At 53.6% G+C, this 16,378-nt stretch overlaps 1 protein-coding gene across 2 annotated transcripts in view; it reads left to right on the top strand.

Annotated features, from left to right (window-relative positions):
• BCAS4 (breast carcinoma amplified sequence 4) overlaps window positions 1–16,378 on the top strand; it is an 88,552-nt gene extending 72,174 nt beyond the window's left edge. For both annotated transcript variants that reach the window (XM_003932574.3, XM_010343121.3), the window contains one exon: window positions 12,099–16,378. In XM_003932574.3, the coding sequence (XP_003932623.1) occupies window positions 12,099–12,221 (123 nt within the window). In that variant the 3' untranslated portion in view covers window positions 12,222–16,378. The remainder of the gene's footprint in view (window positions 1–12,098) is intronic.

Consider the following 16,378-nt stretch of genomic DNA (forward strand, 5'->3'; position numbering starts at 1 on the left):
CCATAAGTGAACGTGGGGCCAGAAGTTTAAGAGCCTTCTGGGTAACATAGCAAGACTCTATCTCTACAAAAAATAAAAAAATTAGCTGGGTGTGATGGCTCACACCTGTGGTCCCAGCTACTCAGAAGATTGAGGTGGGGCCAGGTGCAGTGGCTCACACCTGTAATCCTAGCACTTCGGGAGGTTGAGGTGGGCAAATCACATGAGATCAGGAGTTCAAGACCAGCCTAACCAACATGGTGAAACCCTATCTCTACTAAAAATACAAAATTAGCCAGGCATGGTAGCACATGCCTGTATTCCTAGCTACTCTGGAGGCTGAGGCAGAGAATCACTTGAACACTGGAGGCGGAGGTTGCAGTGAGCTGAGATCATGCCACTGCACTCCAGCCTGGGCGACAGTTTTATTTATTTATCTCCAAATAAATAAAAATAAAGATCTACTCGTGTGTATGGAGAGGAGACACAGTTAGTGGCCATGGGATGGGGAGCAAGGCCCAGGCGCCTTGGTACTCAAGTGGGATGACTCCAGCACAAACCATCAATTGAAGGAGGGAGTCGGGACTCTAGGACAGAGGGATGGGGAGGCGCAGGATGAAAGAGGGGACTTGCCCTACGGATAGCAGAGTCTGTTGGCCAAGTTTGGAGGGACCAGACCGGATCAGGAGCGGTGCCCCACCGAGACCTAGTTTTGGAGGGTGCCATGACCCGGCCTCTCCCCACCTGCTGTCCCTGTATATGAGCCTGGGTTTAGTCACCAGCAGCTCAGCAGAACTTCTGGGGGCTCCTCCTCTGCTGTTACCATGTTAACGCTTTTCCTCCAGCTAAAAGCAGAATCCGTGGGAATGCAGGAACCTTCCAGAGCTGCCCCGTAGGGTCAGCATCACCTTAACTCGATTGTGCCAGCTTGTCCCTGCTGCTGGGTCACCCTGGGCACCGGCTTAGCTCTAGCAGCCCCACCCCTGTGCTTCTGTCACTAGGGCCTCGGCAGCCTCCCACGTCCACCAGCCGCTGTGGTCACTGGACCGGCAGAGGGTGGGGCCAGGGCTGGGCTGGGCAGGAGGATTCAGATGGGAAGAGGCCTGTGCCTGTCGCACGAGCTCTGCAGGGCTGGCCAGCCCAACCCCGAGGGCAGGATTGGACACGCAGGGGCTGCCTACAGAGAAATGGGAGGGGATCTGCTCACAGCTGTCAGAGTGTTCTGGAAGACTCAGGGCCCTGGGGCAGACACAGACATTGCAGGCAGGAGAGCCTGAGGTACAGAAAGCCTGGAGCCAGGACCCAGCAGGGAGGCCAGGACCAAGGGATCAGGCCCTGGGGGCCGGCGTGGTGGGGCGTCCTCACGGGTCCTCACTCACGGCTCTTGTAGGCACAGCTGGAGACAGTGGAGAAGGGGTAGCAGCCACTGGCCGTGGCAGTGGGCCCAGGTCAGCAGTCCCTTACCTGGAGGGCTCCGGGTAAGCAGAGGGCTCTCCACTGGCGTCCTCCACAGCCTTACAGAGCCACTGCCAGCTCGGATCCCCATAGGGCTCACAGATCCTGCAGGCCAGGTGGGGACAGTGGCAGACCAGGTAGCGCAGTTTTTTTAGAGAAACAGACACTCTGTGTTTACTTGAACGTCGCAGTTCTTCGCTGTCGACAACAAACTCATTTTTTTTTTTTTTTTTTTTTTTTGAGACGGAGTTTCGCTCTTGTTACCCAGGCTGGAGTGCAATGGCGCGATCTCGGCTCACCGCAACCTCCGCCTCCTGGGTTCAAGCAATTTTCCTGCCTCAACCTCCTGAGTAGCTGGGATTACAGGCACACGCCACCATGCCCAGCTAATGTTTTGTATTTTTTTAGTAGAGACGGGGTTTCACCATGTTGACCAGGATGGTCTCGATCTCTTGACCTCGTGATCCACCCGCCTCGGCCTCCCAAAGTGCTGGGATTATAGGCGTGAGCCACCGCTCCCAGCCTAACAAACTCATTTTAAAATTTGTCTGCAAGCCGGATGCTGACCAAAGGTGACCCGTTTGTGCTGAGTGGGCCAGATCAGGCGACCCCTGAGGGTCGAGGGTGGAGGGTAGATACTGAAGGGACATCCTGGTTCCTGACTGAGAGCTCACCCCCAGCCCGGCTCAGCTCCAGGGTGCCGGTGTGCTGGGACAACAGGGATGCTGCAGCTGGGCAGGCCTGGGCTTGAACCCCAGCTCCACCGACTTCCAGCTGAGTGCTATGGCCAAGTGACTCCTGAGCCTCAGTTTCCCCTTCTGGGATCGGGGAAACTGAGGGGAAAATAGGATGGAGGATCCCTCCTCTCTCAGCCTCTGCGAGCATGAATCTCTGTGACCTGCAGGCCCTGTCGCAGCCTGGGTACTCTGTAAATGCTCAGTTCTTGGTCACTGAGGTTGAATTAAGAGAGGTTGGGGCTTGGTTTATGGAGTGAGACTGATGTGTTTCTTCTGTTGGCTTTAAAATAAAATGTATATTATAGAATTAGAGCAAAGCTGCCGTGATAGTACAGAGACTCCCTCTGCACCCCTTGCCCAGCTGCTTCTGTTAACATTTTACTGTGTGCCTGGTCACAGCTAAGGAGCCAACACAGACACATGCTGATGAACTCAAGTCCACACCTGCTTCGGTTTCCCTGCATTTTTCTGTCCCGGGATCCCGTACTACATTCAGTCTTCGTCTCCTTGGCCCCCTCTGGTCTATGACAGTTTCTCAGACTTCCCTTTTTTGTTTTGTTTTGTTTGGGTTTGGTTTTGTGTTTTTGTTTTTGAGAGAGGCTGTTGTGTCGCCCAGGCTGGCGTACAGTGGCAAGATCGTGGCTCACTGCAGCCTTGCCCTCCAGAGCTCACACGATCCTCCGCCTCAGCCTCTCAAGTACCTAGGACCACAGGTGCATGCCACCGTGCCCAGCTAATTTTTGTGTTTTTTGAGTTTTGTTTGTAGAGATGGCGTTTCCCTGTGTGGCCCAGGCTGGCCTTGAAATTCTGCACTCAAGGGATCCTCCTGCCTTGGCCTCCCAAAGTGCTGGGATTGGCCAGGCATGATGGCTCACTCCTGTAATTTCAGCACTTTGGGAGGCCAAGGCAGGCAGATCACTTGAGGTCAGGAGTATGAGACCAGCTTGGCCAACGTATCAAAACCCTGTCTCTACTAAAAATACAAAATTAGCCAGGTGTGGTGGCATGCACCTATTATCCCAGCTCACCAGGAAACTGAGGCATGAGAATCACTTGAATCTGGGAGGCGGAGGTTGCAGTGAGCCAAGATCATACCACTGCATTCCAGCCTGGGTGACAGAAAGACACCCCATCTCAGAGAGAGAAAAAAAATCCACACAAAGTGCTGGAATTACAGGCATGAGCCGCCACCCAGCCTGACTTCCCTTGTTTTTGATGACCTTGACAGTTTTGAGAATATCAGGTAGGTGTTTTGAACAATATCCTTTAATTAGGGCCTATCTGATGTTTTTCTCATCCTTAGACCAGGGTTGTGGGTTTAGGCGGAGGAAGACCGCAGAGGTAACCGCCCTTCTCATCACATCATAGCAAGGGATGCCTCAGCGTGGCCCAGCACTGATGGTGCTGGACGTGGGTCACCTGGCCGAAGTGGCATTTGCCAGGTTTCTCCACTGTGCAGTTTCTTTTCTTTCTTTTCTTTCTTTTTTTTTTGAGATGGAGTTTTGCTCTTGTTGCCCAGGCTGGAGTGCAGTGGCACGATCTCGGCTCACCGCAACCTCCACCTCCCGTGTCGAGGTGATTCTCCTGCCCCAGCCTTGAGCAGCTGAGATTACAGGCACCCACAACCGCACCTGGCTAATTTTGTATTTTCAGTAGAGACGGGGTTTCTCCATGTTGCTCGGGCTGGTCTTGAACTCCCACCCTCAGGTGATGCCCCCACCTCGGCCTCCCAAAGTGCTGGGATTACAGGTGTGAGCCACGGCGCCCGGCCACTGGGCAGTTTCTTCCCCTCCTTTCCATACCCTGCTCTTTGGAAGCAAGTCACTAAGTACAGCCCTACTCAAGGGAGGAGGGACAGGTACACTCCAGCTCCAGGAGAGGCACGCAAACAATTTAGAATGCTTTTGGAACAGTTTTAAGATTCACATCTCTTCCTTGTCTGCTTGCTTTTGCATCTAGTAGTTGTCACTTCTTTGGATGATTCATTCTCTTTCTCTCTCTCTCTCTCTCTCTCTCTCTCACTTTCTCCCTCTCTCTCATTTCTGCCAGGGTCTTGCTCTATTGCTCAGCCTGGAGAGCAGTGGTGCAGTCACGGCTCACTGCAGCCTTGACCCCCAGGCTCAAGCGATCCTCTTACCTCAGCCTCCCAAGTATCTGGGACTACAGGTGTGCTCCGCCATGACCAGCTGATCTTTTTTTTTTAGAGGTGAGAGTCTCACTGTGTTGCCTAGGCTGGCCTTAAACTCTTGGACTCAAGCGATCCTCCCACTTTGGCCTCCCAAAGGCCAGGATGACAGGCTGCCACACTTAGCCTGATCTTTTCATTTCGTTATCTAAACAGCCCAGGCTTGAGTCCTGGCTCAGCCCATTGACTCTTAGTGTGACCTGCGTGACTCACTATTAAGGAGGGATCATGAGAACAAGGGGGTGTGTGGATCAGGCTGCACCTGGTGCTTTGAGCAAATCAGTTGATGTTTTTTCCTACTTGGGACGAGAAGTCCTGAGGTGGCCAGTGGAGCTGATGGGGCATCTCAAGGAAGTGGTCAGGGCCCCAGGCTTCCCCTGGCTGCTGCTCTGCCATCCTTAGCATGTGGCTTTTGTCTCTCTGGTCCCAAGGTAGCTGCAGCACCTCCAGCCTCGCCGCCGTGCCCCAGGCAGGACTCCGTGAAGGTGACGGCGTTATCCCCGTTTTGTAGAGAAAGAAAGTGAGGCTGAGGAGGATGAGAAACCCTGACTTAAAGAGTGCCGTGAGGTTAGAAATTGGGTAACCGGGCGTGTAGTCGGCATGGTTGTTTCCACAGTAGGAGGGGCCTCTCTCAAGCTCCCTGGCACTGGAGTGCCCTGGGGGATGAGGGCGGGCCTCGGGCAGCAGGTACCTGAGCTCCTCCACTTAGCTGGCTTGAGGCTTCAGCCTCCCAGGGGCTGGCCCAGGCTCTGGTGGGGCTGTGGGTGGCTGGGCAACCTCAGCTCCCAGCCTTCGAGTCGGGCTGCAGTGTGGCCGCTTCTCTTTTTGGGGTGGAGGATGCTGGGCCTAGCAGCCCCGATGACCTGTGCCTCTTGCCTGTTCTGGGTGAGCCAGGACTGGCTGGGGCTTCAGTGATCACCCAAGAGCAGCCAGCCACATAAAAGTGAGGCCGGAGGGTGGTCACCGAGGCGGGCCTGGCCCAGTGCCTGGCAGCCGTGTCTGGTGACCTACTCTTCAGTGCCCGCTTGGATGGGAGATACACAGAGAAGGGTTTGCCGTTCCTGTTCTATTTGGAGGACAGATTTAATTCAGAGGCAAACTGTGGTCTGGGGATCAAACCTGGCCTGCCATGTGTTTTGTCATTTTTGTTTTTGAGATAGAGCCTCGCCGTGTCGCCCAGGCTGGGGTACAGCGGTGCAGTCTCGGCTCACTGCAACCTCCCCCTCCTGGTTCAAGTGATTCTCCTGCCTCAGCCTCCTGAGTAGCTTAGGATTACAGGCACCGGCCACCACAGCCAGCTAATTTTCGTATTTTTAGTAGAGACGGGATTTCACCATGTTGGCCAGGCTGGTCTCGAACTCGACCTCAGGCAGATCCTCCCTCCTCAGCCTCCCTAAGTGCTGGGACTATAGGCATGAGCCACCACACCCAGCCTGCCATTGCTTTTGTGAAGTTTCACTGGCACACAGCCATGCCTTCTGCTGACACTGTCTGTAGCTGCATTTGTACTACCAGGGCGGAGTTGAGTGGTTGTGACAGAGACTGTATGGTTTGCAAAGCCTAAAATATTTACTGTCTAGCTCTTTACAGAAAATGTTTGTTGACCCTGACCTGAAAGCCACACAGGGTCAGCGATTTGCGATTAGGGCTTTCTAAGAGGGAGATGCCGGGTGGGCAGGACTGGCACGGGGCCGCGGAGGGGCTATGGAAACGGTGGCACGGGGCACACGAGGCCCAGAGGCGGTGGGCTTGGCTGTAGAGCAGGGCTTGTTCTGATGGGGGCTTCAGAAGAGAGGCTGTGAACCCAGCGGGGCCTGAGGCTTTACCCTGTCACGTGCTGTGACAGCCGTTTGGGGGTCTTTGTGAGAGTAGGAGCTGCTTGGTGTGGATTGCCCGGGCCAACTCTGAGGCTTTGGTCAGATGCAGCAGGTCACGGGAACCGTGGGGGTCTCAGGGGACAGGGCTTCTCAGCTCAGCCACCTTCAGCCACAAGGGACTGTGGGCCTGGAGCTGCCCGATGGTCTGATTTTCCAAGAGAAACGGGCAGTCTGCTTTTCACGGGAAATCTGATTAGTGCATGTTTGGAGTTAATTCCGTTTTTACAGAATCACGAAGCAGACCCAGCACGTGTGTGTTTGGCCTGTGGGCGGCAGGTTGGGGAACTCAGGTGTCCAGGGTGGAGGCGGGGACCTCCGGGGGTGTGGGGAGACTGCCAGGCCTGGCGCCTCAGCCCTCCCTCTGGCAGAGGCGGGGCCCTGGGCTGGGGAGGACCTCACAGCGGTGTCAGGTTTCTGTGTCTTGACCTATCCTGTCCCAGAGCAGGGAACATTCTTGCCTGCAGCCTGGGTGGAGGGGGTGGGAAGCCAGATTCCAAAGGGTTGGACAAACCTCCTGGACCCCAGCAGGGACTCACTCGCAGCCAGAGGGTGAGAGGTGGGAGCTGGAGAGCTCTGAAGAAGCCCCCCCCCTGAGATGTTCAGGGGTGAAAACCCTAGGGTTTGACTTTGCTGCTCCGTCCCCAAGGATCCCTGTAGGGCGATGGGCAGGGACTGGTCTTGGAGCTGGACAGTCCAAGTGGACCCAGCTCCATGGCTCCCTCGATCCTGGGACCTCTGAGACACAGCGACTCCCCCCTGGCAGGCTGCCATGAAAATCCAAGAGAGAACGGGTGTGAAAGTGTTTTCTGTGGCTTGCGGGTGTGCGGGGAGGGGTCTGCCCCCAGGGCGTGGTCCTGTCTACCACCAGGGCGTCTGCAGCCCGACAGTCCTGGGGGCATCTGGTTGTTTTCAGCCTCACACTCGGGCCCTCACCTGCTGATTCACATGGCTGGTTTCGAAGCACTTGCTGCCACCCTCGGGGTTTATTATTTATTTCAGCAGGACTCTTAGTCAGAAGCAGCCCTGGTCGGCGTGGCTTGAGGGAAGAAGAGAATTTTGAGGCTCATGAACAGGAAAAGCCCCAGGGCAGTTCCAACCTTCAGCAAAACAGGGCTCACTGCTCAAAATAATATTGGCTGGACTCTTGTCTTCCCCCCACCTTCCAACTCTGCACCCCTCTGTGTGGGCTTCATTCTCAGGTGGGCCCCTGGTGCAGTGGCAGGAGTGGCCCACAGCCTGAGCTCCTAGGAACCTCTGGGGGAGCATCCCTGTCCCAGAAGCAAGAATCCCAGTGGCCCTGTCACATGCCGACTTCTGGACTCAACTGTGTGGGTGGAGGGGAGCTGCTCACATGGACCTGGCCTGGTCTTGGTCCCACCTGAGCTGTGGAGGGGGTGGGAGCTGCTCGGATGGGGAGCTGGGCACAAGGGATCCCTTAGAAAAATCAAGAGGCAGCCTGTAATCCCAACACTTTGGGAGGCCGAGGCCTGTGGCTCACCTGAGGTCAGGAGTTCAAGACCAGCCTGGCCAACGTGGTGAAACCTCATCTCTACAAAAATACAAAAAGATTAACTGGGTGTGATGGCAGGCACCTGTCATCCCAGCTACTTGGGAGGTGGAAGCAGGAGAATCGCTTGAACCCGGGAGGTGGAGGTTGCAGTGAGCCGAGATGGCACCATTGCATTCCAGCCTAGGTGACAGAGCGAGACTCTGTCTCAAGAAAAAAGAAAAATCAAGATGCCAGCACCCCAAGGGGACGTGGACGGACAGGCTGAAACCATGCCCACCGCCCTCCAAGACTGTGTGTTGGTCAGAAGAGGAAACACCTAGCTTCCTGGCTCCTCCCGCTCTGCTACTGCCGGGATGACTTCAGCCCAGTTCTCCAAAGAGCAGCGGGTGACTTACCCACGTATCTCCCGCGTGTCGTCCAAGGTGTCGGCTTGGGCCTGAGTGAACATGGAGCGGCATCAGCCTCTGCAGCCTTTTGTCTGCTCGTCCAGCGCAGTGGCTCTCCTGAGAAAGCAAAGCATGCTTGTTCTCTGCAGAGCCCTGGGGGCTCCTAGTGATTGCCTGCCTTTCGAAGTGCACAGGAAGCAGCTGTTCAATAATCCATCATGACGTTTGGCCAGACACCGACAGAGCTTGTCTCCCTGCCACCCCCTTGTCCAAATGCAGAGATGACCTTTACCCTCTGTCACCAGGAAGGATGCCACGATTGGGAGTTTCTTGCATTAGTTCTCTCCAGGCCTAAGAGATGATCACATCATGGCCAGGCGCGGTGGCTCATGCCTGTAATCCCTGCACTTTGGGAGGCAGACGTGGGAGGATCACCTGAGGTCGAGAGTTTGAGACCAGCCAGACCAACATGGAGAAACCCCGTCTCCCTGTAAAAATACACAGTTAGCCGGGTGTGGTGGCATGTGCTTATAATCCCAGCTAGCTGGGAGACTGAGACAGGAGACTCGCTTGAACCCAGGAGGCGGAGGTTGCAGTGAGCCAAGACTGCACCATTGCACTCCAGCCTGAGCAACAAGAGTGAAACTCTATCTCAAAAAAAAAGAGATGGTCACATGTAGAGCTGCCAGAGGCCTCTCACCAAGCCTTCTCCTTGGCTTCTTTATAATGATATTGATTTTTTCCTCCATTTTAAAAATCCATCTCCTTGAGGGAGGAGACAGAAACCTCATCTCTCTTTATAGAACCATTTCAAAAAGGAATGGAGAGTTGGGATGAGGCCCAGCTGGCCTAGGAGAGGCCACCTGGCTGGGCTGGACACTGGCTGTGGCCTGGCCTGGTCACTGACCCTTGCCTGGGTCCTCAGGGTCAGGAGAGGAAGGGCCATGTCTTTTCAGATCACAGAACACTCTGGCCCCAGTCATGTGTCAGGATGAGAGGCGCGGGCTTTGAACTCATGATTCACTTGGATGTTACGTTTTCTAGATAATATGGCAGCAAGTCCTCAGGCCATCAGAAGAAGGAGGGTAAGATTCCACACCTGTGGGTCACTCACCAGCTGTAGCCCTCTGGCTGGATATGTATCTTGTGACTTAGCTCCTGGTTGTGTTCCGATCGTGGCGCCATCAAGGGACCGTGTGTCCACTGACCTACAGAGGCAGGGGCAGTTGGGGAAGTGCTGGGAGAAGAGGGGGAGGTGGGAATAGATCTCGTCTCCCAGGCCATCCCCTGAGCAGGCCAAGCCAAAAGTGGCTGACTGAAGGTTGGACGGGCAGAATGTTGCATTCGCCATGTGTGAGGCTCACCCTTGGCCAAGGCGCGTGGCTTGTCCTGGTTTTCCAGATGTGGAGGCAGTGACGCATGTTGGTATGAAGTCCCTAGACACCAGAGTATGTTCTAGCTTATTTAAGAACCTTTGATGGTTCCCTTCTGCAACAGAGAGGCTTGTGTGGTGTGATGGAAAGTCAGGCCCTGGACGTGAGCCCTTGGCCACTCTCATTTTCAGGGGACACATGCAACAGCGTCCTCCTGGCTCCACTCTTGCCCCTAGAGCGTATTCTCCTCTCTTCCTGAAACACGGACCTCATCACACATGCAGCCTCCCGCCTAAGAGCTTCAAACGCTCCCCCGTGCTCGTAGATCAAGTTCATAGCTTGGCTTGCAAGAGCCCAAGTGACCCAGGCCCGCTGTTTGGCTTCCTCCTTGTCTACGATCTGATCCCCACAGCCCCCACACGCCACCCACTCGGCAGAGTTTGTTCCCTCGGCCTGGAACACTGGCCCTTGGCACCCTTGGCACCTACACCCCCTTCTCCTGACTCCTGGCCAGCTGCCGCTGAGGCTGTGAAGGTCCTAGACGGCTCAGCCCTCAGGAACTCCCCCGACCTCTAGGACGACCTGAGGCCCCATCTGGGCTCCCCAGGCTTTTGTGCCCTCCTACCATTAGCCCACATCACAGGGTGGTATTGTTTCTCCTGGTTCGATCGTGTCCCCACTAAGTGCCATGCTCCATGGAGGCTGGCACGGTTGTCTTGTTCACAGCTGGGTCCTCAGCGGACAGGACAGGGCTGGCCTGGTGCCCACTGGGTTGGCGGTTGGTGGACAGATGCTTGGGGGATGTGACCTGGGGCAGGGCATCTCCTGAGCCTTGGTCTCCCCCTCTGTACTGGGATCATGTCGTCATGTGCAGGGGGAGGGGAGGGGAGCAGGCAGCACAGGGAGGGGCCTGCAGAGGGGTTTGGCATGGGCCACAGTCTGGAGCCCACATCCCAGCACCTACACCCAGCTTTCAGCTGTAGCCAGAATTGGGTCTCAGCCAGAGTGGGCAGAGGTGACCAGGATAGGAGACTGCAGGGAGCTGGGGGGCAGGGTCAGGAGGTGGTGAGGAGATCCCTTCCCTTGGTCCCCTCCCTTGGTCCCCCTTGACCCTGCATCCTGGCTCGTCTCCACTGGCTCCAACCAGGAACAGCAGCGCAGCAGCCCCCTCCTTCCTGTGGAGCAGGCCGTGGTCCCTGCAGCCTGGGCTCTGCATGAGACTCATCTGGGAGCTGTGAAATGTCCCACGCCCAGGCCACGCCCTAGACTAGTGACATCCACTCCCTGGCGTGGGGCCTGGGCATCAGTATTTCATAAAACTCCCAGGAGATTCCAGTGCATGGCCAGGTTTGCAAGCCATCATTCCAGGTGGTTCTCAGTGACCTGGTTTTTCCTGGAGATGCTCGGCAGCCCGCGGGAGCCTGCCAGCCAGCGCACGGGCAGCGAGCAGCGCAATGGGAAATCTCCCCTTCCCTGCCTCCCTCGACAAAAATCCTCACCAGAAACGAGGAAGCACTTCCTAAAATGTTTGTTTGTTTGTTTGTTTTGTTTTTGCAAGAGTAGCACATGCATATAGCAGGAACTCCAGGCAGCACAGATGGGTACACAGTGAAAGGAAAATCAGTCCTGGCCAGGCGCAGCGGCTCACGCCTGTCATTTCAGCAGTTTGGGAGCCTGAGGAGGGCGGGTCATCGGAGGTCAGAAGTTCAAGACTAGTCTGGGCAACATAGCGAAACCCCATGTCTACTTAAAAAAAAAAAAAAAAAAAAATTAGCCAGTGGCACACGCCTATCATCCCAGCTACTCGGGAGGCTGAAGCAGGAGAATCGCTTGAACCCAGGAGGTGAAGGTTGCAGTGAGCCAGGATGCTGCCACTGTACTCCAGCCTGGGCACCAGAGAGAGAGTCTGTCTCAAAAAAAAAAATCCTGTCACTAACAACAGCCACTGTACCCTGGCTCTGGGACGGCCCTGCAGAGCCGTCAAGTGTCGGTATATGGTCCCTTTGTCACACGTCTGCCCTTCTCACCTTGCTTTCTTAGTCTTCCTCTGCTAGAATGTATTGCTCTACCTGGCTCTTCTTGTTTTGTTTTTGTTTTTGTTTTTTCCAAGACACAGACTCATTCTATTGCCCAGGCTGAAGTGCAGTGGTGCAATCTCAGCTCACTGCAACCTCTGCCTCCCAGGTTCAAGTGATTCTCCTGCCTCAGCCTCCCAAGTAGCTGGGATGACAGGTGCGCACCACCATGCCCAGCTGATTTTGGTATTTTTAATAGAGACAGGGTTTGACTATGTTGGCCAGGCTGGCCTCGAACCCTGACCTCAAGTGATCTGCCCACTGTGGCCTCCCAAAGTGCTGGGATTACAGGCATGAGCCACTGCGCCTGGCCTGCCTGGCTCTTCTTGACACCCACAGAGTATTCCATTGTGGAGAAGGCCTGGTGCCTTCGGGTGGCCAGCTTTGTCTGTCACAGGCAGTGCTGTCACAGGAGCCCAGAGTCTTTGGTCATATGTGTGACTCCGGTGGGATGAACTTGTAGACCTGGAACTCCTGGGTCATCCAAATTGCTGATAGAGCACCATTTCTTGTCATTCCAGAAGTCGCCTGCACCGGTGCCCTTGACGTACGAGCTGCCTGCACTGTATAGGACGGAGGACTATTTTCCTGTGGACGCTGGGGAGGCCCAGCGCCGCCCCCGCACCTGCCCTCCGCCTCTGTGAGCTTCGCGCTCTTCCCCTCAGGAACGCTGAAAGTGGCACCGTGTACATGGAGTAGCTTGGGTTTGTTTTTTTTTATTTTTTTTTTATTTTTTTGTGTTGCTGTTTTATTTTACATTAAAAAAAAATTTTTTTTAACAATGTAGAGATAGGGTCTCACTATGTTGTCCAGGCTGAGCTCAAACTCTTGGGCTCAAGGGATCACCTGCCTTGGCCTCCCAAAGTGCTGGGATTACAGGCATGAGCCACATTGCCTGGCCAGCATTTTTCTGTTGGGGTAACTCTTGCGATTTTGTTTTTTATGAGACACCTGTCACCGAGGCTGGAGTATAGTGGTGTGATCACAGCTCCCTGAAGCCTCAAACTCGTGGGCTCCAGTGATCCTCCTGCCTCAGCCTCCCAAACAGCTGGGACCACAGAAGCCTACCACCATGCCCGGCTGCTTTTCAAATTCATTTTATTTTTTGTAGAGATCGGGTCTCCCTATGTGGTGTTCAGGCTGGTCTTAAACTTTTGGCCTCAGGGGATCCTCCTATTTTGGCCTCCTAAAAGGTTAAGTTGGCACAAACTTTAACTGAAGTATAATTTACGTTACAGAATGGGTCGCCTAAGTGTTTCTCTAAATTTTTCACAAACTGAATGCATCTATTTAAGCCTCAGCAGACTGAGAAACCAATCAACCAACATTATCAGCACTGAGCAGCCCCCTCAGCCCCCTTCTGGTCCATGCCTGTGCCCGTGACCACTGCCAGCCCAGGCTGACAGCATCCTGACATCTAACCATGTGGGCTGGAGTTCCTGGTTTCTTTGCTTTGTGTAAAGACGGGACGAATGGGATGTGTACCTACAGTGTGTCACCTCTTGTCTCTGGCCTCACTGGCTTGATGCTACCTGTGGGAGGTGTCCTGGTTGCTGTGTCCCTGTTGATCATTCATTCTCATGGCTGTGTTGTATTGGCTGGGACTGTTTTTAACGAAGGGAGCTTGGACACCGTGTATGCCCCCAGTGTGCTTAGGGAGAGCAGGCATCGGATGGAAAGTTGGCCGGGCGCTGTGGTTCATGCCTATAATCCCAGCACTTTGGGAGGCCAAGGTGGGCAGATCACTTGAGGTCAGGAACTCGAGACCAGCCTGGCCAACATAGTGAAACCTCATCTCTACTAAAAATACAAAAATCGGGCTGGGCGCGGTGGCTCAAGCCTGTAATCCCAGCACTTTGGGAGGCCAAGGCGGGTGGATCACGAGGTCAAGAGATCGAGACCATCCTGGTCAACATGGTGAAACCCCGTCTCTACTAAAAATACAAAAAATTAGCTGGACATGGTGGCGTGTACCTGTAATCCCAGCTACTCAGGAGGCTGAGGCAGGAGAATTGCCTGAACCCGGGAGGCAGAGGTGAGCCGAGATCGCGCCATTGCACTCCAGCCTGGGTAACAAGAGCGAAACTCCATCTCAAACAAAACGAAACAAAACAAAACAAATCAGCCAGGCTCTGTGGTGCACACCGGTAATCCCAGCTACTTAGGAGGCTGAAGCATGAGAATCGCTTGAACCTAGGAAGTGGAGGTCGCGGCAAGCCAAGATCGAGCCACTGCACTCCAGCCTGGGCAACAGAGCGAGACCTTGTCTCAAGAAAAAAAAAAAAGAGAAAGTTCATGTTAATTTTTTATTTTTTTTTTCTTATTCTTTTTTTTCTTTCTTTCTTTCTTTTTTTTTTAGAGGCGGGGTTTCACCATGTTAGCCAGGATGGTCTTGATCTCCTGACCTGGTGATACGCCCACCTCCGCCTCCAAAGGGCTGGGATTACAGGCGTGAGCCACCATGCCCTCATGTTAATTTTTTAGACAAGCAGTTAAGGACACGCATTTCCAGAAGGGCGAGTGTCTGCTGACTGTTGGGCACTCCCAGACTTTTTTCTCTTCCCAGCCCCTGAAGCAGAGGCCAGGGAGAGTTGGAAGGAAATGCCATGTGATTAAGCCACAGCAACATGAGTGTCCTAAAGCAGAGACCCACAGGCCCCGCGCTAGGAGCACAGCCCTGAGGTTAGCCCGCCTGGCGGCACTGTCTGCTCCCACACCTCTTGGCTGTGTGGGCTGGGCTTTTTCCTTGCCCTCTCTGAGCCCAGGCTCCCCTGTAGTAAGTCATGAGGATGTCTCTGGCCTGATGGGTTGAGGTGAGGGTGACACGAAGTGAGATTTGTGTGTGCTGAACACAGGGCCTGGTGAGGGGCTCTCAGTAGTGGGAGGCTGATGTTGCAGGGACCAGGCAGTGACGGGGAGAGGGTTGACTGCTGGATTTCTCAGCTGACTAGCAGCATCCGAGGGCCTGAAGAGTGAGTGACTCAGGGACTGTCCTTACATGTCAGAGTTAGAAGTCACAGGAGAGTGGGGGCTGTTCTCTCTGGGTTTCCCTGTCCTGTTAGGAGGGGTGAGGTTGCATAGGGAAATCTATGGGCAAATAGTGACAAGCGAACTAGTAGTAGCTATTGCAAATTTCCTAGGATTTGCACTGCCAAACAATGAGTTTTAAGGGATGCTTAGAGACACCTGGAGGGGAAGAAGGCTGGGACACTGAGCCCTGGCACGAACCCCCAACCTCAGTCCTCTGAGCGGCTCCACTGTCCTTGTGCCAGGTGACTTCAGATATGTCCTCATTAAAGCGAGTGCCTGACACTTCCGTTGTCAAGTCAATGATGGCTTCAATTGCTGTGCATTGATGGCCTCTAACCCCTTGGTAAGGGTAACTGCAGCCTAGGAAAGGGTGGTCTGATCTTTTTTTTTTTAAAATAGAGATGGGGTCTCGCTATGTTGTCCAGGCTGGTCTCAACCTCCTGGGCTCAAGTGATCCTCCTACCTTGGCCACCCAAAGTATTGGGATTACAGTGGTGAGCCACAGAGGCCTGCTCATCTTTTTCTTTTGTGGCCGATATTGGACAGTTACACCAGTAGAAAGGTCACTGCAGATTTTTTCCCAAGAGCAAGGCTCTTCAGTGAATCACTTTTCAGTGAAACCCAGCAGATAGGAACTTCGTGCTCACCAAAGCAAGAGGTTTCAAGACAGCAGCCCATGGGGTTGTATCTGATTGGCAGAAATGTGTGGTTTGCCCTGAATTGTTTTAAGAGGTTTTAATGTTGTGACAATTGGGTGACCTTCTGGAAAAAAATAGAGCTCCATACCTCATTCAGCACACCTGGAACAATTCCAGAATTGCACATCGATTAGGAGTTTAATGTATAAAATGAATCTATTGGCCAGGTGCAATGGCTCATACCTGAATCCTTCGACTTTGGGAGGCCAAGGCAGGTGGATCGCTTGAGCTCAGGAGTTCAAGACCAGCATGGGCAACATGGCAAGACCCCTTCTCTGCAAAAAATGCAAACATTAGCCAGGCATGTTGGTGCTTGCCTGTAGTACCAGGTACTTGTGGGGAGGTGGGAGGATTGCTTGAGCCAGGGAAGTTGAGGCTACAGTGAGCTGAGATTGTGCCACTGCACTCCAGCCTGGGTGACAAAGTAATACCCTGTCTTAAAGAGTAAAATAGGGCCTGGCACGGTGGCTCATGCCTGTAATCCCAGCACTTTGGGAGGCCAAGGCGGGTGGGTCACCTGAGGTCAGGAGTTTGAGACCAGCCTGGCCAACATGGTGAAACCCCATCTTTATTTAAAAAAAAGAAAAAAAGGTAAAATAGACCCGATGTGGTGGCTCATGTGTACAATCTCAACACTTTGGGAAACTGAGGCAGGTGGAACACCTGAGGTTGGGAGTTCAAGACCAGTCTGACCAACATGGAAAAAGCCCGTCGCTAGTAAAAATACAAAATTAGCTGGGCATAGTAGCACATGCCTGAGCTGCTTGGGAGGCTGAGGAAGGAGAATTGCTCAAACCCAGGAGGTGGAGATTGCAGTGAGCTGAGATCACACCATTGCACTCCAGCCTGGGCCACAAGAGGGAAACTCTGTCTCAAAAAAATGAAAAAAAAAAAAAAAAAAAGTAAAATAAAACAAATCTATTGAAGAAAAGGTAAAAATACTGGAGAATTGTACAAAATCAAGAGGTCATAAGAGAAATCAATTTGATTATATATATATATATATATATATATATATAAATTTTAAACCTCTGCATGGCAAAACCAACAGAAAATCAAAAAACAAAACAAAA

The sequence above is a fragment of the Saimiri boliviensis genome, chromosome 9, assembly GCF_048565385.1.
Source record: "Saimiri boliviensis isolate mSaiBol1 chromosome 9, mSaiBol1.pri, whole genome shotgun sequence".
Taxonomy (NCBI): Eukaryota; Metazoa; Chordata; class Mammalia; order Primates; family Cebidae; genus Saimiri; species Saimiri boliviensis.